Source organism: Dendropsophus ebraccatus, chromosome 9 (assembly GCF_027789765.1).
Source record: "Dendropsophus ebraccatus isolate aDenEbr1 chromosome 9, aDenEbr1.pat, whole genome shotgun sequence".
NCBI classification, from domain to species: domain Eukaryota; kingdom Metazoa; phylum Chordata; class Amphibia; order Anura; family Hylidae; genus Dendropsophus; species Dendropsophus ebraccatus.
In genome coordinates, this window is record NC_091462.1 from 101032855 (window position 1) to 101056217 (window position 23363).

General features: G+C 40.4%; 2 protein-coding genes across 2 annotated transcripts; both read left to right on the plus strand.

The window, feature by feature from the left end:
* Positions 1 to 4642: 4642 nt before the first annotated feature.
* Positions 4643 to 9906, plus strand: LOC138801830 (uncharacterized). The gene is made up of 11 exons (XM_069984929.1): positions 4643 to 4840; positions 5138 to 5343; positions 5449 to 5543; positions 5776 to 5891; positions 6555 to 6716; positions 6815 to 7020; positions 7853 to 7947; positions 8115 to 8230; positions 8742 to 8897; positions 9401 to 9606; positions 9693 to 9906. The coding sequence occupies exons 1-11, from the start codon at positions 4643 to 4645 to the stop codon at positions 9904 to 9906; spliced, it is 1770 nt and encodes a 589-aa protein (XP_069841030.1).
* Positions 9907 to 11721: 1815 nt separating this feature from the next.
* LOC138801831 (mesothelin-like) lies at positions 11722 to 22140 on the plus strand. Its single transcript, XM_069984930.1, has 18 exons — positions 11722 to 11883; positions 11988 to 12200; positions 12284 to 12445; positions 12933 to 13079; positions 13372 to 13421; positions 13558 to 13678; positions 13778 to 13863; positions 13966 to 14089; positions 14486 to 14679; positions 15505 to 15595; positions 15823 to 15934; positions 17475 to 17656; positions 18099 to 18245; positions 18866 to 18999; positions 19111 to 19244; positions 19339 to 19433; positions 20429 to 20612; positions 21004 to 22140. The coding sequence occupies exons 1-18, from the start codon at positions 11722 to 11724 to the stop codon at positions 21075 to 21077; spliced, it is 2412 nt and encodes an 803-aa protein (XP_069841031.1). The 3' UTR covers positions 21078 to 22140.
* Positions 22141 to 23363: the final 1223 nt, after the last annotated feature.

Here is a 23363-nt window from a genome sequence, read left to right on the forward strand (position 1 = left end):
AGGCTTTTTGAGGGATAAATGAAGGTCAGAGTAATGGTGTCACAGAGTGAGAAGTCTGGATCTACCAGTACATCTTACATTACTCCGTATATAGCAACAAAGATCACGGAAATTAGTATAGACGAATGATCAGCACAAAAACTGTAAAAAACCCAGCATATTTCACAGTGCATGTTGTCGTCTGTCGACATTCACGCAATGGGATTAGCGAGGCGTGTATGACATTTCTCTGTTATAACAAACATAAGGCTGGCAATCACCCGAGGCGGAATTCTTATGTGACTGTCTAGGAAACATAGAAGATTGTGTATATAGGACTATTTATAGTGTTCAGTGACTCAACCTGGGAGGAGACCCAGTCTGTAGAACCTAGGGCCATGTATTATTATACAGGGTGGTCCAAAAGTAGGTGGACAGTATGTGTAATAGGGTTATGAAGGGGGAGATTTATCAAACATGGTGAAACTGGCTTAGTTGCCCCTAGCAACCAATCAGATTCCACCTTTCATTTACCAAAGAATCTGTGAGGAATGGAAAGGTGGAATCTGATTGGTTGCTAGGGGCAACTGAGACAGTTTTACTTTGCCAGTTTCACCATGCTTGATAAATCTCACAGGTGTTATAATTAGAGATGAACGAACCGCGTGCAGGTTCGAGTCCATCCGAACCCGGTCGTTCGGCATTTGATTAGCGGTGGCTGCTGAACTTGGATAAAGCTCTAAGGTTGTCTGGAAAACATGGATACAGCCAATGACTATATCCATGTTTTCCACATAGCCTTAGGGCTTTATCCAACTTCAGCAGCCACCGCTAATCAAATGCCGAACGTTCGGGTTCGAGTCCATCCAGTTCGCTCATCTCTAGTTATAATCACTGGCCAAACTTGCTGACTTTAGTGAGATCTATTGTGTATGGGGGTCTCTGACTGACTGTGGCAAATGCTGGATTCCAACATGTCCAATCATTTTGTTCTTGGAGAGATAATCCCCCACCAGAGCAGTCTAACAACAGCTTTCTCCCCTCTCCCTATTCACAGAACACATGCATCAGCAACAACACAGGGAGGGGTTGGGCACATTGCTGTGGAATCCCACTGTGCTTAGTGTGTAATTGCCCGTCTATGGGTGAGTGCACACTCCTCTGCTGCCGCGGCTTCCCGCTCAATGAAGTGACATGTCACTTCTTTGTGCGAAGAGCGGTGGCTGCGGAGAAGCGCGCTCTCCCATAGACAGGCTATGAGACACTTGAGCAGGGGGGAATGTTCCGCCACTGAATTACGCCTGTTTTACTCAGTGTGAACATACCCTAAGATGTTTGCCTAAGTAGAGGCCGCTGCTCTGGAGTCCATCAATACAAGTAGCTTGGCTCACATCAGTCCCTTGTTATGGGCCATTTTAGCCTGTAGGGAGCCTCCTCCCCATAACTATACTGTTAACTAGAAATGGGGGAAAACAAAAAGGGGTTAATGTCGCAACAAATCCTGTGCCATTCTGGGCTTGTATCCAAGAGTCTGGTAGACTTCAGGGTCATCTATGCTCTTTGTACAACCCTAAGATGGACGGATATCTAGACAGATTCATATACAAAATGGTTAATGTCCCTTTAAGTAATTTTTTTTATTATTTTTTTTTTCTACAATGTAATGTAAAAAAACAATGTCATTGTGTTTTGTTCACTTTCAACCAGTTTGCTAGTATGGGAGCGGTCCTGAGGAAACAGATATTGACTGGGGTATGGCCCCGTCTCACTCAGAGCGTGAACAGCTCCACAGCTGCTCAGTGGATCCCCACTGGTGCTCAGCCCTTCTTGATCGGTGTTAACCCCGACATGGTCCAATGCCTGCAAGACAAAAACGCGAGCTGTGCGGCTTTCCAGGAGCTGTAAGTAGTCTTCTTCCAGGTATATCCTACTTACTAGAGAGGAATTCACTGTGTAGAACACATAGTATTGTAGTGTTACTTCTGGCATGCTCCCTTGCCATTGTATTAGGGGTACCCCTATAGGCATTGTGGGGCCTCATGATGCATTAGAGATATGTATTAAAGACTCCTAGAAAGGCTCCATAAGTCCTCAGACAAATGGGTTAGAGGCAGCTTTACACATTAGATTGTACCAAGCACGCTGTCTGTGGGGGTCACACTCATTAGACTCATGATAAATCTAACCATAAGTGGCTGATATGGTGTTATCCTCAGGGGTGTCATAAAACTGAACTTAAGTACAAGATAGAAAATTTGTATTGAAGCTGCCACAGCTATAAGATATATATATATATAATACAGTATATATATATATATATATATATATATATATATATGCTGTTATTCAGTAGAAACGAGCATTGTTGTATGATATATTATATTATTATTATATTATCTGATATATAAGATTATATTATATTATATATTATTACCCATACAGTATGTCCATATCTCCATATATTATTACCTATATGTCCATATCCCCATATATTACCCATATCTCTATATATTATTACCCATATGCCCATATCTCCATATATTATTACCCATATGCCTATATATATATATATATATATATATATATATATATATATATATATTACACAGTATGTATATATATATATATATATATATATATATATATATATATATATATGCTGTTATTCAGTAGAAACAAGTATTGTTGTATGATAATACCGTGACACTGCCCATCACATGACCAGGAATAACAAGGAGTAACATGCACATCTAACCTGTTAATAGGGTGAAGAATCTGGACGCATTGTTCCCCTCCATGGCGAATCAATCAGACCTTTACCTGGCTTTCAAATCTTTCCTAACGAGCCGCCAGAATCTGCCAGGTAAATGATACAGCAGTAATAATAAACTTATTACATAACAGTGATGTTACTAACAAGATTACACATTTAGCTATCAGACCCACAGATCTGGTATTGAACACACTTAGGATTTTTGTGTGACTGTGATTTCCTTGTGTGGCTTCTTGAAAGTTGATTTCTATTATATGAAAAGTATAACAGATATTTAAAGGAACACGCCATGTAAGATGCATAAACGCCTGCTAAGTATCAGAGGGGGCGGAGCATGACACAGTCATTTACTCCTTGGTGTACTTTGAATATCTGTGTCATGTCTCCTAAAGCAAGGGATAGGGAACCTTCTGCCCTTCAGATCTTGTGAAACTACTATTCTTTGCTTCATCCGTTTATTTATATGTTTTTTCTATTATTTTGAGTTCTTTTTATTGAACCGATTGGAGTGCTGTGGGATTTTTGAATTTTTGACTGAAACTACTATTCCCATCATGGCTAGGCAACCAAAGCATTAGCGTTGGCTGCCTAAGCATGATGAGAATTGTATTTTTCAACAGCTGGAGTGCTGAAGGTTGCCTGTCCCTCTCTTAGGCACTAAGCCAAAGTGCACATTTTGCGTGGAGTGCTACTTTAACCTCACATTGACACCATGTTACCCATCAGAACAGTCCCTGTACCGATGTCAAAGATAGTTGGAGAAGCAATAAGCAGGGACTCTTGTTGTGAAATACATGGGCCTTTCCTGTATGACATGGATAACAATTCTAAAAATGGTCCCCTTATCTCCATATATTATTACCCATATGCCCATATCTCCATATATTATTACCCATACTGTATGTCCATATCTCCATATATTATTACCCATATGCCCATATCTCCATATATTATTACCAATATGCTCATATCTCCATATATTATTACCTATATGTCCATATCTCCATATATTATTACCTATATGTCCATATCTCCATATATTATTACCCATATGCCCATATCTCCATATATTATTACCCATATGTCCATCTCTCCATATATTACCCATCTCTCCATATATTATTACCCATATGCCCATATCTCCATATATTATTACCCATATGCCCATATCTCCATATATTATTACCCATATGCCCATATCTCCATATATTATTACCCATATGCCCATATCTCCATATATTATTACCCATATGCCCATATCTCCATATATTATTACCCATATGTCCATCTCTCCATATATTACCCATCTCTCCATATATTATTACCCATATCTCCATATATTATTACCCATATGCCCATATCTCCATATATTATTACCCATATGCCTATATCTCCATATATTATTACCCATATGTCCATATCTCCATATATTATTACCCATATGTCCATCTCTCCATATATTCTTACATTTCCTCATCTGAGGCCCTTTACCAATAGCTGAACCAGCCGCACCAGGCATAAACCACTGTACTGTTGTAAGCTCATGACTTTAGGGTTAGTGGCCCTTTAACTTCCTTGTCAATGACTTGATCCCATTGGGTACGTTCCTTTTCTTACCTCTATAGGTGCGGCCTGTACTCAGAACGTTAACAGCAACGCATGGCTAAAGCAGAACTTTGGAAGATTTGGGCAATTTGCAGGTTACAACGATTTCACTGCACTGAATGGAAATTTTACAGCGGTAAGTAATAGAAACAGGCAAAAAAAAAAAAAATAGAACACCTGTAGGGAGTCTGTTATGCCCAGTTCATCAATATTCCCTATTATACTGAACTGATAGGAGGGAGGTTCCACATTAAACACTGCTCTGGAGGGTCTTTATTAAAATCAATGGCTGTCTATTCATTACTATATATACATGTTTTTCAGCTGGATGCCCTGCCACTCCTCAATGTACCACAAATTGCTGCCTTCAGCGTGGACCTAGCTGCCAGCAATAACACTGCCTCCATCACGAGTGTTTTGGGAACAATACAGAACACTGATGTGCTTAGCTTCCTGGACTCGCTAAATGCAGCTGCCACAGCGGTAAGAGACATATAACTCTCTTTTTAGAAGGTTGTATATATCCAGCATTAGACTGTCACAGCTCCGCGTGGGTGGGGCAATGTTTCTCCACACTTATAGGAAGCACAGAGTAGACTATGCAGATGATATATATATATATATATATATATATATATATATATATATATATATTTCTATGCCCTATACAGACGTCCTAAACAAAAGTATCCAAAAGGCCCCTGTCAACCAAGCCAGAGTTTCAGAAATTATTTGGGATAGAGTTCTAATTTCAATTGACAAGTTCTTTTACTTTTACAGAGGAACGTCAGCGGACTGAGTCCACAAATGGCACAAGCTCTTCTCAACAAGACATTCGAAGCCATCAGGTCCAACATCTCCACGTTTTCAACAAGTCAATTCCAAAAACTCTTTCAGAATCAATTAAATTTTGCCCTACCACAAATTACACCTGGCCTTCTCAGCGTCATACCCCAAAATATCAACTGTAGCTCCTATCAAGTCATGTAAGCATTGTAATACATACTGTAAGATGCCTATGTAAACAATCCTTAGGCCGACTGGTTAATAAATTAGACTATACGTTCATGTGTTTTTGTTGTATTCTACAGACTCAAAAGTCTGGACTCATCATTTAATCAAATGGACCCTGGAAACCAGCAAAATATTTATAATTCCTTCATCAAGCCTTTCCTGAAAATGTCAGGTAATAATTAATGGAAAAGAAAAGATCTATAAATATAACAAGATAAAGCCATCTTTGCCATCTGTGGTCTATTAACTTGATGGACCGCCCATGCTTAGTTTAGTTCCCTCCCACCAGGAACTAGACATGAGTTACAGCTGGCTGTCTATGGCAATAGAACCCTATTGTATGCTTGGTATCCATCAGATTGATCAAAATTTACCATGATTAACGTCTTTTTTGATCTTTTTAGGTCCAGCTTGTGCTCAGAACACCAGTACCAGTAGCTTTCTTACACAGAACTTTGGGAAGTTCTCTCAGTTTGCCGACTACAGTGACATAATGGCATCTAATGGAGCTTTCAATGCTGTAAGTAAGAAGCGCTAAGCAGACAATTATGTTGAAGAACTAAGTATTTAGGTATTCTTGTAATGTGCAAATGGATTTGGAATGTGCTTCTTAATCAGTGGGAATTGTTTAGTACATAATGTAACACAGGGATGGGAAATAGAGATGAGCGAATCGGGTTCGAGTCGATCCGAACCCGAACGATCGGCATTTGATTAGCGAGGCTGCTGAACTTGGATAAAGCTCTAAGGTTGTCTGGAAAACATGGATACAGCCAATGACTATATCCATGTTTTCCACATAGCCTTAGGGCTTTATCCAAGTTCAGCAGCCACCGCTAATCAAATGCCGAACGTTTGAGTTTAGATCGACTCGAGCATGCTCAAGGTTCGCTCATCTCTAATGGGAAACCTTTGGCTGTCCAAGTATGATGGGAATTTTAGTTTTGAGACAGTTGGGGTTCTGAAGGTTCCCCACTCCTAATGTAAGGTTATTGAATTGAAAGTATTTTCTAGGGATGGCGATTTTAAAGCTTTAGAGGGCAATAGCCAAATTGGTATTATATTGTCCACTCGAATAGTTAGAAGTGCCAACTTCTAATAGATGAATCTTCTAGATAATCGTGAAGGGTTCTCATGACGTCTTGGGGATATTGATTAATTGTTTTTGTCTAATGTTGTACAGATGGATGTGCTACCTTCCCTCACCACACAACAGAAGGCGAGCTTTAGCTTGACGCTGAATGCCTCTAGTGACTCCTCCACTGCAGCCAGCATTGTCGGGACTCTCCAGAACACCAACGATCTATTTGACTTTTTGAATAACCTTAACACTGGCATTGCCTCTGTAAGTGCTTATGCTATTTAGCTTCAACCAGATGGTTTAGTACTGTATGTGAAGATATTGTGTCCTCTACATTTAACCTGTAACAAAATATCTTGCAGAAAAACATCAGCTCGGTGAATGGCCCTTTGTCCCAGGCTCTGCTGAATAAGACATTTGATGCAATAAAGGCCAACGTCTCCACGTTCAACAAGTCAGATTGGACTCAGCTCTTCCAAAATAGGATCAGCGCCCTGCTTCCTCAGATCTCTTCCCAACAGCTCAGCCTTATTCCCACTAACATCCCCTGTGACACCTATCAGGCCATGTAAGTAATGTTGATGCCTATGGTTCAAAGCCAATGTCAAGAGTTGTGTTGAAATCAAATGATTGATACATTGAATTTCCATTCACGGGACTGTTTTAGCACCACCACTGATCCATCCAGACCATAAAACCCTACAAAAACCATAAACTATAGAGTATATTTGCTAAAACACAGTCCATTTGGGGTTCTACCTCATGAGACAACCCTGTGGTGAAAGGAGCAGTATGGACATATACTATAATGTAATAATTTCAACCAGAATCATTATTAGGAGAAGTACTACTGAAGTCTTCTGATGGTGCTCTTTTAGAAGATCAGAGCCCCAAGGTCAACCCAGTCGCTTAATTTTCCTTGTCAAAGTTCCAGGTAGAGAGGAATCCCTTCCAACTGGTCCTGTGTGGTACACAGGCATTCCTACTCAATGTTAAAAAACAACAAAAACTATTTACACCATGTAATAAATGTAATATACAATTTTAGTTTGAAAGGTGTTTTCTGTAATTTACATACTGTACATTTCAGGGGTGGCACCACCTTTGACAAAATATCATTGGGGTCAAAAAATTCTATCTGCTCAATTTACTTTCAGCTCAACTTACTCTACTACCAATACTAATACCTTCCTGCCTTCCAATGGGATCTAGCAGACCAATAGACATTAGAGGGTCGGTAGATCTCACCAAAATTGGTCTGGTTCCCCCATGAAAAACATGCTTGCCTATGAGCTATCTTTTATCAAATATGTTTACTAAAATTATTTACAGGAAATTTTTGTAACAAATTTGGATTCATGTTCATTGAAAAAAATTATGTTATTTTTTATTACACACAGACTCACAAGTTTGAACTCAAATTTCCCAAAAATGACTTCCGGAACACAACAGGATGCTTACAATAGTCTGGTCAAGCCTTATCTGAACCAACAAGGTAAATTATTATTGTAAAACAATTTTTTTTATTTTAGAATTTATTTATCTATTATATCTTATTTTATGGTTTTTTTACTTTTTTAAGAAATAGGAATAAAATGTGTAAAATTAACTAAATAAAAAGAATATATATTTTTAAATGTTGCTTTCTTTTTAATATCTTAGGTCCATCCTGTGCTCAGAATGTAGGGAGCAGTGCACTTCTACAGCAGTATTTTGGAAAATTCTCCCAGTTTGCCAGCTACAAAGACTTTCTGAACATTAATAAAAATTTCAGTGGAGTAAGTACCAATGCACCAACAAGATCGAATATTTCAGAAATATTGGAAGTAGGGGAGAGGGCTGCTCTTTATTAGAGATTTTGGCACTCTCTTTATTGCCTTCACTTGTTTTGGTCTTTTTGTTTCTTTTACTGAGGCTAATAGAATTAGATACTCTACCGCTAAAATAATTCCTTCTACAGTATAGACTTGGTTCCTGTTCCTGTCTGATCAGCAGCAGGCAAATCTGGATAGATGCCAGGCACCATTAAGCTTTGGGTTGTATAGTGATCTGAGTAAGGTGGAGAAGACAGAGGTCCACTGTTAGTCTATCGCCCAAAACCTGAAGTTGAACCTGATCTTGTATGGGTTGGTGAAGGGGTTACTGTAAAGTGTATAGCAAGGTTGCCCAACCCATTGCAAATTTAGCAATTTTCAGAGCCAATATTTTACAAAAAAAAAATTAGACCATAGTCATCCTATTGGACGCCAGCTGTGAAATCTTGTGATGTCTTATTATGTTGCTTTACAGGGTGATGTTCTGTCGTCTCTCACCACGTCACAAGTAATCGACTTCAGCGTGGACCCCAACATCAATCCAACAGTGGCTTCTGGGATCGTCGCAACGATACAAAGTCAAGCAGACGTGAATACCTTTTTGACTGGCGTGAAATCATCTGCTTCAGCGGTAAGTTATGAATGTTCCAATCCAGTCAGGGTGCAACAGGGAGGCCCACCTTGCCCTTTCTTCTTTGGATCATCTCAGAATGTGTTACCCAAATTGATAGTCTAAATACAATGAGTATAGAAGGTCCCAGGAATTTTCTGGTCGTTTGTCCATATCTTGGACCTCCAGTGGATGTGGTGCATTTTTTTTTCTTTTTCGAGTACCCTATCCAATAGCACTTTTACCCACTTAGGCTATGTTCACACAATGTGTTTTTATGCAAAATGTTTTCAAAATAACATCCGTTATTTTACAATGACGACCATCAATTATGATCATGATCATTATTTACCGCCATTATTTGTGAACATAGCTTTAGACTGTATCCAAAGGAAAGAAAAATTTGGGTGGAAATTTCCTTTAAGAACATATAGGAAGTGTCTACTGTGTGATCATTTTCAATGATCTTTGGAGCCAATTTTAGAAAAGCCAAGGCATTCAAGGTGCAATATCTCTGTCCCCAGAGCAATGTCAATTCTTTAAGTCCATATCTGTCCAAGAGTCTCCTGGCCAAGTCCTTCCAGTTGCTGGCACCAAGCTTCAACACCTATTCCAGCTCTGACTGGAGTGGACTTTTCCAGAATAAACTAAGCTTGGTTTTACCATCAATCAGCAAAGACCAACTCACTCTGATCCCCAGCAACATTTCCTGTGACTCCTACCGTCCAATGTAAGTGCAACATTTTCTATAACATCTATAGATTATATCTGAATATAATCTAATAATAATATTGTATCTACATTTTTTTCTTGCAGACTCAGCAGTCTTGATTCCAGTTTCTCAAAACTTACACCCAGCAGTCAGGGCGACGTCTACAAGTCTTTCATCAAACCGTACCTAAAGCAGAAAGGTGACTTCATAGATCATAGGCCTACAAGATACCGTAACATCATCTTTACAGGGTCTGGGCTTATTGGCATGGGGAACCCTTTTTTCTACTCCTATAACACCCCTACCTCCATCCTGTGATTCTAATGGCTTCTAATTGTTGAGGATCAGAGGTATAATAGCTCTTTTGACCCAAAACTAAATCTGTAACAGCCTCTGCCTATCATGTACAATTTATAATATTAGTGTCTCCTTTTCTGTCACTAATATTAGTGTCACTATTCTGCTGGTGCGGTCACTGTGTACATACATTACATTACATATCCTGTACTGATCCTGAGTTACACCCTGTATTATACTCCAGAGCTGCACTCACTATTCTGCTGGTGCGGTCACTGTGTACATACATTACATTACTGATCCTGTACTGATCCTGAGTTACACCCTGTATTATACTCCAGAGCTGCACTCACTATTCTGCTGGTGGGTGTCACTGTGTACATACATTACATTACTTATCCTGTACTGATCCTGCGTTACATATTGAATATATGTTCAGAAATAAAAAGAAGCTGCTAACATTGTACATTCCCACTATGATAGAATGGCCCCCATGATATGGTGATTCTGAGGGGCCCGGCTGTTCAGTGCCTTGGTGGCATGCTTTAATGCAGTGACCCCCTAACCTGTGGCTCTTGAGCTGTTGCATGAACATTAGTATAATTATTAATCTATAGCTTGTTCCTTATCTTCTAGGTGGCGCAGTAACTTGTTATAACCAAAGTGATTCCTCTGCTTGGCTTCTGAATAACCTGGGCTCCTATATGAGTTACACCAGTCAAGAAGACTTGCTCACTTTTGCTAATGATTCTGTGGTAAGGATATGGCATCATATAAGACAAGGGTCTCCAATCGGTGGCCCTTAAGCTGTAGAAACATAGTCATAAGCCTGTGGCTATCCAGATTTAGCAAACCTTCAAGTTCTGGCGTGTCCTGAAAGTCATGATTGATAACTGATAATCTCTGCTGTTGTTTGTATACAGCCGTATCTATGTAGACTGACCAACCATTGCTTCTTCTCCTCGCAGCTAAAAACCTTTGCCAATGATGCATCCACTATACAACTGGCAAGTAAGCTTACCTTACCCAAAGACACCGGGATTTATTACACCTCCTTGTTGACCTCAAGTTCATCATTCAACTTAAACAGGTAAATAAGATAGATAGATAGATAGATAGATAGATAGATAGATAGATAGGAGATAGATAGATAGATAGATAGATAGGAGATAGATAGATAGGAGATAGATAGATAGGAGATGATAGATAGATAGATAGATAGATAGATAGATAGATAGATAGATAGATAGATAGGAGATAGATAGATAGATAGATAGATAGATAGATAGGAGATAGATAGATAGATAGATAGATAGATAGATAGATAGATAGATAGATAGATAGGAGATAGATAGGAGATAGATAGATAGATAGAGATAGATAGATAGATAGATAGATAGATAGATAGATAGATAGATAGATAGATAGATAGATAGATAGATAGATAGGAGATAGATAGATAGATAGATAGGAGAGATAGATAGATAGATAGGAGATAGATAGATAGATAGATAGATAGGAGATAGATAGATAGATAGATAGAGATAGATAGATAGATAGATAGATAGATAGATAGATAGGAGATAGATAGATAGATAGATAGATAGATAGATAGATAGATAGATAGATAGGAGATAGATAGATAGGAGATAGATAGATAGGAGATAGATAGAACGATAGAAGATGCTGAATTTATAGCATTGTTACTTATATAGCAAACTGACGAATAATAAATTAAATTGCAAAGATGTAGTATATTACCTCCCCTGCTGATTTATTTATTGGTATGGATAGTGCCCAGGATAAAGGTGATCACTAACCAAGCCTCTGCCCTATATGTCTAGCCTGCCGGACGCGTTCCTCTGTTACCTGTCACCATCAGCTCTGACCAATCTGACAGCACAGGCCGCTCTGGACTTTACCAAAAAATTAAATAAGCAATGTTATAATGCTTCTGCAGGACAAACCGTTGCTGCCCCGACCCCCGATGATGTGCAGGTAAGGGCAGTTTTTGTCGACTGCATTTATCTTACACAGGTCTTTGTAAATGTCCCCCCTTATCTATAAATTACAGGTACATTTTAAAAATATTTTGTCCACAGGTGGCAATGTCACTGGTCAGCAAAATAAGCAATTTCTCTTCTGATGCTATTTCTAACCTGGGACAATCAGCTGTGGGTCTGTCCGCGGGACAAATCGACAAGATCAGCGATAGCGACCTGAAATCCAGCGTGTCCACATTGGCCAGTGTTAGCGGCTGGAATGCTGCGCAGACCAAGTCAATAATGGCCAAGCTCCTAAACACTGACTTCCAGGTAATATATTAGTAAACCATAGATCTCTAATGTTATGTCCTTTATTGCTATAATATGTAACCAAGTCCCCTCTGCTTCCATAGATTCAGAACCTGAGCACTCTAGGGAGCTTGGTAACTGGGCTGCCAAGTAGTAAGCTGCAATCTCTGTCCCCGACAATAGTACTGAGTGCCATAAAGGATGATAAATTTGTAAGCCAGCTCTCCAGCGCCCCTCCGACTCTGCAGAACATGTTTGTCACACAGGTAAGACGTTTATAGGTAAGAGCATAAACATCAAGATAATACCTCAAAATCCCCTGGGTGTTATTGTTATATTAAAATTTGTAAGCCATACAGAACATGATGATGGCCTATAGCCCCTACCCCAAAGACCAGGGAGTGACAGGCAAGCTGCATATTAGGCTTTATCTGTGTAAACTGTGTATGGTGTTACTAACCTGACATCATATCTAGAGCTGTTAGTATCTCTTCTTCCTTCTAATGATGATGAAATGACTCTGCAAATCTGTCAAGGGGTGTACAGCAAAGCTAACAAATGAGCAAGAAGGAAAAGAAAACAGCTTTTTGGGGAGGGGTTGCTCTAGTGCCCACTGTGATAACTGCGCTATCCCTGCAATATTTCCTGCATCTGATTAAACACTCTATTTAATATTTGCCAAATGACAGAACAGTCATGTGATCCTCCTCTCCAAATAATTTCTCTAATATGGTTTTGTCTATAATTCTCTAGATTGTAGCTGCCAACTCGACTCCATCCACTGTGGTCAAAAACATCCCCGCCAGCCTGGCAAGCTTTGTTCCCAAGTCTCTCCTGCTCTTCAGTTCAGACAAGCCATCTCTGCAAGACGTCAATGGCAAGTCATGGAGCCCTGACCAGGTATGAACTAGGAAGATGGCCTCCTAAATAACCATGGCTACCCTCATTGTACAATCATATGGATCATGTTTAAACTCTCCCATTTTGTCCATTATATATATATATACAAGGGTAACTTAAAGCTTTGGGCTCCAATACAATATCTATAATAGGGCCCGCACCTGAAACATATCTTCCCTTATGGCAGAGGGGTTTGGGTCACTTAGGGACCAGGTGTGACTACTACTTCAACACCCCCTATAGCTATATATAATGAAACACTCTGGTTCATCACGTCTTCTATTTCTTTCAGGCTTCCATGTTTTTCGATGACATCGCCGCCACTGCCACTGACTACACACAGTAAGTACATTATATATCCAGACATATACATGAGGCTTGAAAGGGGAAATTACCCTAAATCACCTTAGTAGTCAATATAATGTACAACCCCATAGACCCTATACAATTTGCATTGAGATTGTCTCCATGTTTTTAGGATGTCCTCATCAGTCCTGCAAGGCTTTACCTGCGGTACCCCAAATAGACTTAATAGCAGCCAAATCAAGTCATTGGGGAAGGCTATGAGGACCCAGAATGCTGCACTGACTCAAGATCAGGTAAGTCACAGGTCCATAGTTTTACTCTAATCCAGATCCATGTCAATGTGACTCATGTGAACAGAAGGTAACTCACTATGACTTCTCATCTGTTTCCAGCTGACCTGTCTGAGCAGGCAAATAACCAAGGATGGCTATCCTACAGATCTGACCTCATACCCCCAGGAAGTCTTCCTATTCCTTAAGTAAGTTCCAGTATAATAATATACTGTAGTCGGAGGACAATATGCAAAAATACTGAAAGCAATATATATAGATTTATAATCATTGATCATGTATTATTACAGCTCCTCCGCTGTAAATGGAACCTGCACTGACTTCTTCACCAACGTCGGCAAAGCGAAGCTCAGCATCCTGCCTCAGGGCTCCAGTCTGCGCACAAGTCTACTGACCAATGCCTTGTCCTGTATGGTAAGATGCATTTTCCTAGGGTTTTCCATTGGGTACACAATTCTGTACTGACTAATATATTAATATATCTTTATGACAGTCAGAGCTCAATTTTTCTAATACAGAGCACCAAATCCTCTGCATAGACATTGCCTAAACCACCATTACAAGGAGCTTAGGATCTACTACTGTAGGAGAAGGAGCTACTGCATACTGATTTATTATAGAGCTCAATGTATATTCAGTATGCAGCATGTTCACAAGCTCCCCCTAGTGGTTTCTGGGGACCATGTCCATTCAGGGAAGTTGGTGCTTTGTGTTAGCAAAAGGGAACTTCAAGCTGTATATAGATATATTAGGGTGGACATGTTTCCCCACTGTTGCAGAAATTATAATTTATTTATTTTTCTTTTTTAGAACATATCGGCAGGATCTTCTCTGACGGACAGCAATATCCAGGTCCTGGGTCAGCTCTCCTGTGATCTCAGCCCATCATACATTGCTAATTCCTCTTTCAGCATTGTGAACCAGCTATCTCAGTGTCAGTCCTACACTACTCAACAGCAAACCTCCATCCTGACCCTCCTCAGCCAGCCAAGCTCCACGTTTGGGTGAGTCATAAGCTTTCTCTTTTTCCTGCACAACAGCACCCCCGGCCACCTGGAGGGGAACTGCAGCCAACCAGCCAAGAAAAGATTTATCTTGGGATACAGCTTCTTTATTGTCACAACTGGTAGGGGTCCCAAAGATCACACCCCCATTGATCATAAAGCCATAGCATATCCAAGCATTACAAGATATTCATGTATCTTCTACATAATGTCTACTTACTTGCATAAACAAAAACATGGAAAAAAGAAGGCATTTTGCTCTATATATTTGTTAAATTCTTTTGTATTGTTGAGTAGGCAGCAAAACCTACCTGACACTGAAGTACATACAAAGGGCACTTGTTATATGGCTTCCTATGGGAGTCACCCATCAGCAGGAACAACTAAGCTACTCATTGGTTACTGCGCCTCCATCTCTGCTCTCTGTATGCATGCTACACTGGGCAGTCTATTGGGGCAGACGTTTATTATAATACCATATTGATTATACATCCAATATTATGTGCTGATAAGGTTATTCAATATATCTATATATTGCTTAGAGGACTATTTCCATCATACAAGAAATCTAAATTCATAACAGTACATAATAAAATTTTGCCTTCCTGCAGACACCTAGAGTTAGCTTACTGTATACTATGTTATAATTTGGATCACTTTACAAGCTGTATGCAGTAAGCTCCTTAGCTCCCTCTAGTGGTAGCTGCAGGCAGCCAGATTTATGTCTATGGATTTAGAGCTTTGTGTCAGAAAAATCTAGGATGTGTTTAGAAGATAATTGTAAGCCTGTATATAAAGTTTAATTGTGAGCCCTGTCGTTTACAGGAACTCCTCCACATGGACAACAACCACATTAAACTCATTTGGAGGAATCAGTGCATTTTTAACCAAAGACTTCCTGACAGGTGTCCCAGAGGTAAGCATTCAGCGACAGGGGTCATTATATACAAATCCTATCAATCTGATAGGACTATTTGAGCAAAATGGATTGCCTAATACTCAATATTTTCATCTCTATGGATTTTCCCATTATCTAGCCACCATAGGGGCTTTGGCTCAAATTTCTTTCTTGGGAATTAGGGGTTCTGTTCCTGCTATGCCATTGGTGTTTCTATGTGTGGTTTACAAAATACATTTTCCTAGGTGTCATTTAACTCCTGGATGAAAGCATCTATACAGTCCTCTTCCTTGACCAGAAGCCAGTTTGCCAACATTGTCTCAAATCGTATTAATACTAAAGCTCGGCGAGCTACAGGTGAGTGAGATACATGATGAAGATACATGAAGAAATTAGAGCAATCCTATAGTCCCGTGAAATACCTAAGGGTGATAAGAAGAAAGAGCAGAGAAACAGGGTGGGAAAGAGAACAGAGAAGAAAGGCAAAATTTCAAAGGGAAGAGAGAAGGGAAAGACAAAAAAACAAGTTAAGTTAAAGAAGAAGGTAAAGGAGGAGAACAAGAAAACACTAAAGGAAATAGGATATTAATGAAAGGAAAGAAGATGGCTAAAACAAGAGGGAAAATAGTAAAGGAAAAGGAAAGCATCATCTAAAAGAAAATGTAAGGGTAAAGGGAGGAGAAGGGAAAGGTTAGGAGAAGTAAAAGGCGAAAGAATGGCGAAAGGAATATCAAAGGAAAGGAGAATAGACAAAGGAGAAAGGGAATGCCAAGGAAAGGAAATTTCAATGGAAAGAAAAAGGTAATGGCTTGGGTTACTGGAGTGGGAGAGACTAAACTAAGGGAAAAGTAGAAAAGGGGGAATGGTAGAGGAATAGAAAGGGGGGAGAATGTAAAAAAAGCTAAAGAAAGAAGAAGGGAAGCTATAAAACATAAAAAGGTTTAAGGAAAGGACAAAGTCCAGAGAAGGGAGGAAAAGGAGGAAAAACAAAAGTAAAAGAGAAGGCACATTGTGAAGAAAAGAGGGAGGGAAAGTGTAAAAGTAAATGAGATGGGAAAGTCTTAAGGGAAATGAAAAGGAAGGGCGGGTCTAAGTGTAAAGCCTGAAGGAAAAGAGGAAACCTAAAACAATATAGAAGGTAACAAGTAAGGGTACTATTACACCAACAGATCTGACGAAAGATTATCTGCCAAAGATTTGAAGACAAAGCCAGGAACAGACTATAATCAGAGAACAGGTCATAAAGGAAAGACTGGATTTCTCCTCTTTTCAAATCCACTCCTGGGTTTGGCTTCAAATCTTTGGCAGATAATCTTTCGTCAGATCTGTTGATGTAATAGTACCCAAAGAGATAATAAAAGGGGTAAAAGAATATAAATAGAGGGTAAAGGCCCTATTCCACAGAGAGATTATCGGCCGTATTCGGCCAATATAATCCGTTACGGCCGATAATCCTCCCGTGGAATAGAAGGCAACGATCAGCCGACATAATCCATGTCGGCTGATCGTTGCAGTCGTTTGTCTTTCAACCATGTTGAAAAACAAACGACTGTGATAGCAGCAATCTGCTGCCGGAGCTCTGTGGAACAGGAGCAGTGGCAGCAGACCGCCGCTATCCTCTATGGGCTGGCCGGACGATCTAGCGATCACGCAGGCAGCTGCCCGTGGCCCCTCTCGCACTCACCCCATCACTGCCAACGCGTGTAATAGCGGTGGCAGAGAGCGGTGAACAAGGAGCAAACGAGCGCTGACCGCACTCACTTTCCGCCTGTGGCCTTAAGGATTAATAAGTAGTTATTACATGGACAGCCTTCAGGATATACTTCATATTGTCTCTTTAAAATATCGATAAATCAGTATCAGTGTCCAGGTATAACCCAGGATTCCCCCATTATAGGTTGTAACGTTGGAGCGATCACTGCTGACAATGTGAATGACAACCTGCTGCCAGTGAAATATACAGCAGCACAATTAGACGCCTGCTTAGACAACACCACGCTGGTGAACTACCTGTCAGCACTGAGCAGTAAGGCCTTCACCACTGACCAACTCACCGTCCTGAAGACTAGGCTGGATGCGGTAAGTTAGCCCATTCTCCCCTATCTGGCCAATCCATAGACATTTCTACATGGCCTTTTCACCCTCCAGGGATTTCCATGCTTATCTTCCTGTAAAGGGCCTTGTTTCTATTACAATGATGTGGATATAATAAGTTTAGGTTTATTGTATGCAGTGGGGTCTATTCAGGAGGAGGAACAATTGTTTTGTGACCCCAGGCCCACAATATAACAGCGCCCATGAGGCAGGAGACATTACTAAGTTAAATAAAGAAAAAAAAATTTAAGTTTCCTTTCTTATCCATATCATGTCCTTCCCATCGTTTTTCAAGATGGATCCCAGATTTCATATTCCCTTTACGGTGGGAGGGGCTTTCTCTTCTGCTCTTTGTCGCCCTCCTCAGGGTAATCCCACTTATTACATTTGCTCATATACTGACTATGTTTTGTGTCTTCTTCCCCAGCTCTATCCCTCAGGTTACCCAGATAGTATCCTATCCAGCCTCGGTGCCATCACTACAGTATGTGCAGACGCTGATGTGAACAAGTGGAACATAAGTTCAGTGGACACCCTCAGCAGTTTGCTTACAGCTGGACCTTCCACTACTTTGGTAAATGAATGACTTACTGTATAGCATTGTTCACCAACAACTGGTGCAAAACTACAACTCCCATGAGTCCATTATAATATCCAGTGTACATGTACAGAGAATGTGGTCTTGAGAAATAAAGAGCAGATTCAGGACCACCTAATATATACAGTGGGGCCAATCGTGTAATACATATACTGTATTACTCCAATGCCTAACCAATGGCAACCACAGAAATGTCATTGGAGCCAAGGGCCTGGTAAAGGTCTCTGGGGCGACTATAATCATACTAGTGCTTGCCAAGAGACAAGATACCATAGGATTGCGGCACAATGACAATATACTGCAATACATTGACATTGCTGTGTACTGTACAAGCAATTAAGTATTGACATAAGTGTCCTAGTGTGAGTAAAAGTATAATAAAATAAAAATTTGTCTGCATGCAGGTTGCACTAGCGGAAACTTGCCTCTTATACATTGAACTCAATAATGAAACAGTATGCAGTGAGCTCCCCCTAGTGGCAGATGCAGACACATAGAATTTATCCCTATGACTCCTGACAAGTAGAGGCAAGATTTGGATCCCTGATCCCGTAACTAGCTAACATTTTCCCTTCTCCTCTCTTCTACCACTTCAGGCCACTAGCATAATTACAAGATATACCAATCTGGGCAATGCATTAACTGCAGCAGTAATAAATGTGATTGGGAGTCAATACATCTGCGTTCTGAGCAGCGCCCAACTGAACTCCATCACCTCCAGTGCTATTAGGTGAGTGGTCCTCAAACATGAACCTGCTAAGGGACTCAAGGGTTCAGATATTTAGGCTTTAGATCTCTTCATTGCTTCCCTAACATCCCCTGCCTCCAATGTCTTCTGCAGTGACGCCAAAGCTCTGGATGTTTCCGCATGCAGCCAAACGGTAAAAGATGCCCTGTACACTAAAGCAAAGGCGGCCTACCAGGCACAGATCGGCCAAGTGTCTACCTACTTCAACCTCATAAAGCCATATCTGGGTAAGTTACCTATCGGTGCACACAATACAATTTTATGAGGGACATTATACAGTACAATTATTATAATATCTGATATACGTGACCCCAACTACAGGTGGAGCACCGGCCGCAGACCTTAAGTCCCTGGCTGCAATGGGTCCCAACATGGACATAGGAACCTTTGTGAAATTGAATCCATCTGCTGTGCTGGTGAGTCTGGAACCTGAAACCTAATGCTGTACAGGTTTTGCCCCTTCCTCACCTTGCCAGGTATTGGCGCTGTTGGCACTGTAAGCTTTGTTGGTGAGAAATCCACATTATGTTCACTAAACATAAAGGTCATTATATATTAGGGGCAGCTATGCCTATACAAAGTGGTCTATAAATACACTATCTATAAAGAAGAGCATACACAGTAGTATGGGGGTCTTGTAGCAGTGGTATGTAGACACCACCACCATAATACACAATACTGACCGTCCTTTGTCTCTTCTAAACTGATGCACACTGACTGGCCCCCAGCAGGTTCTCCTGAGATCTGTAGTTACGTCAGTGTTTGAAACGCCCAGTGGCATGGTATAGACCAATCTTCACAGCCACTTACGCCACATTTATGACCAGGCCCCTAGAGGCCCTAGAATACAAGCCACAATGTTACACTTCTCCTCAGCCACTTCATGAAGGAGGTGGTCCTCTCAACTACAAGGACTATCTAATAACAATACTTGAGACTATGGTTCTCTTAACCACTGGCACTCCTTGTGGGGGTATATGTAGAACCCCTTGGATATCTTCCATATGAAGTCAACACCTACAGTAATATTCATCCTAAGCCGCCTGTTTCATAAAGATAATGCCATACCTACAGTGAAGACAATATACAGACAGAACAGCAAAAGGTATCATTGCAATTGTTGCATTTGGCCACTTTGCCAAAATGGCAGAATAGAAAATGACATGGCGTAGCAGAACAACTCAGGCTACTCTTACCACAGCCCTGTACCAGTTCATTTCCTATTATATCTTTATAGCTCTCACGGTCCATCTTTACTGATGCTGAGCTCCAAAACCCATTCATATAGATGTTAATATTCATATTAATATTTATATTAAATGTTAAATCCTCACCTGTAGGGGGAGCTGAAGAGCTTGCTGTATACAGTTTGAAGCAGCCATAACAATCGTCTATCATTTGTCCTCCCCAGAGTCTTACAGTCAGTGATGTGAAGAGTTTACTTGGCACCAACACAGTGGATCTGAAGACTCAGCTAACCAACAGCGTCGTCAGCAACTGGATCGCAATACAGAAACAGTCCGATCTGGACACCCTGGGCCTGGGCATCACGGGGGGAATACGGGATACCGTCACCACAAAACCCCCAGGTTCAGGTAAGAACATTTTCACTATTTACTTTAATATGATATATAATATACTGTTAGGGTGCGTTCACACCTACAGGATCTGCAGCAGATTTGATGCTGTGTTCAGTTATTTAAATGAAATCTGCTGCAGAAAGTCAGCTGCAGATCCTGTAGGTGTGAACGCACCATTAAAAATATAAATTAAAGGGATTCTCCTGGTTATATAATGAAACGCTACTACAAGTGAGAATAAGCAAGTAAAATGTAAATCTGTCCTTGTTATACCGTATGCCTCCCATTGGTCCTGCTTTTTCCTAGACTACCTTGTGAACTAGGCCACAAAAAGGGGCGGGGTTTCAGTAAGCATGCCCTGACCACCTATTTCACATTATAACGTGTTGCTCTTACCCCCACACAGGCTCTCCGGTTTCTGCTCACGCTCACGGCCTCTCAATCCTATTTGTCATTTTTGGACTATTCCTCCTTTCCTAAGACCCAAGATAGAGGACAAACATGACGGAAGAACTGGTGCCAAGACTTTCTACTTTGCTGCTCTTTTTGTTGAAGGGTGGACACCTAGGATTAGACAAAACATGGCCGCTTAATTCCAAAAACAGCGCCACTCTTGTTGATAGGTGGTATCCGGTATTTTAGCACTGAACTGCAATAGTTCACGACTGTGAACAGGCGTTAACGCTATTTTTAAAAGAAAGCAGCCATGTTTTTTCTAATTTTGGATACACCCTTTAATTCCCCATGCTCTTCATGGAGGATATGAAATGAAGGTATAATTCCACTTTAAGAAGCAATTCAAATTTGAAAAAGTAATCAACTTTGCCTATTGTTTGCTTAATGTTTTTGTATAGTTTTTAAGTTATTTTATGTGATTTTCTCCATTCCCTGTATGTTGCGGCTTTTAGAATTCGGATGGTTGCCCTTAGGAACAGACCTTGATTTAGCTCCACCCCTTTGCCAGTCATGTGACCTAGCAGCTTAGCTTATTAACACAAGCTCAGGAAATAGGAAGAATTCTGAGTTCAGCTTCAGGAGGGAATGGAGAAGAAAACATCATGTAACTGAATCTGTACAAGGAATTACTGGTCTAAAACTAAATTTGGGGGATCTGTCAAAGTCTTTAACTCAAGGTACTGTCTCAGGAGAGCATAGGAGTGCCATAGATGGGGTGTGGCCTAATTGGAGAGACTGTACCATAGTACCATAGTGGTAATGCTGCCAGGCTGCCTTCCTACCTCTCTCACAGGGACAATTCAGAAATACATATGGCATGAACTGTGGGCAGAGAACCTGCAAGGGGCCTGGACAGTCCTTGTGTCTTTCAGTTGTATTAATCAGGTTGCTGGTAGATGCTCTGACAGTTGTATAAGCGTGTGTGTGCAATCTGATCAGGTAATTGAGGCCGAAATCATTTTTCACATTTAATTTTTTTATTATTGCATAAGTATTTCAGACAGGAAGTTAGCTGTGCGCAGGAAAAGTGCTTCCCCTCTAGTCTTAATAAATAAGAAGCCACCTTGGTTTAAGTGGACTTGGGAGAAGCTTTGGCATGGCAGCAAATAACCATGTACTGCCCTGCTAAGAAACCTCAGGGGTGGAACCATTTTCATCTGCATTTATACAACTACAAAATGGCTGCTTCTAATTATTTGTATGTTTTTAAAACGTGAAATAAAACATATTATTTAAAAAAAACTGATGTTTTGCTTTGTATTATTGATCTGGATATCATTGATCTGGATATTACTAAGTTGAATATAAAGGTTTGCCATCAGGCCTTGTTCACACACAGTAAAATTGATCTTTTTTTATTTGATTTTATGGTTCAAACAAATCTTTAAAGGGACTGTAATGGCCTAGATTTTCTTATACTGATTAGAGTCAGATACTGAAACAAGCTATTTTTTTCTAGCAAGTTTCTATTTTTTGACTTTTTAAATTTTTTTGTACATTGCTATGGGGGCAGCCATCTTGCCTGAGCTGACATGCTTTACAGGAGGTCTCATGGACCTTGAAAACAATACAGACTCTGTCCCATGAGATGAATGTGAAACATTACTGAGCGTGTTCTGTGACCTGTGAAGAGGTCATTATACGGGGAACTATTATTGTCTCATACTGGTGATATATATCTACAGGTGTCACATGACGCTGTATTGCTATGCAGATCACTTTACAGCAGCCTCCTCTTATCACAACAGGAAGTCTCAGCTTAGTTTTCAGACATAGTGGATATGAAAGCTGCAAGACTTCATGAATATTTTATAACATAGATAATAAAATGGAAACTGAAAAAAAATCACCAAAAATTTGTGGCCGGATGAAGAGGAAAATGGCTCTCCAGCCAGCTCACCAATACAGTGGCTACAACACGGCATTCTGCTAGTAACCTGCCTAAAATTCACATCTACGGGGGACTAACACTTCAGTGCAGGAGCAGGAGGTAAAAAGGGTGCAGCTTGTGTGTATCCAAAGTGAGAGGGGAAAGCAGTGAGTTCTGGGCTCCAGTGGTAAAGGAGAGGCGGAAGGATATCCGCTGGAACTACCCACACAGAGGCTGCAAGATACCAGAGGCACAGGACACACTCAACTCTCCCTGACTCACAAAACAAATAGGTCGGCACCCCCCAAGAGGCTGAAACTAAAGGTACAGCAGCAGTGGGGTGATTGAGTGCTGAGGACATAAGCCAGCAACAGGCTTAAAGGGGTTGTCCGGCGCTAAAAAATTATTCACAGAATAACACACATTACAAAGTTATACAA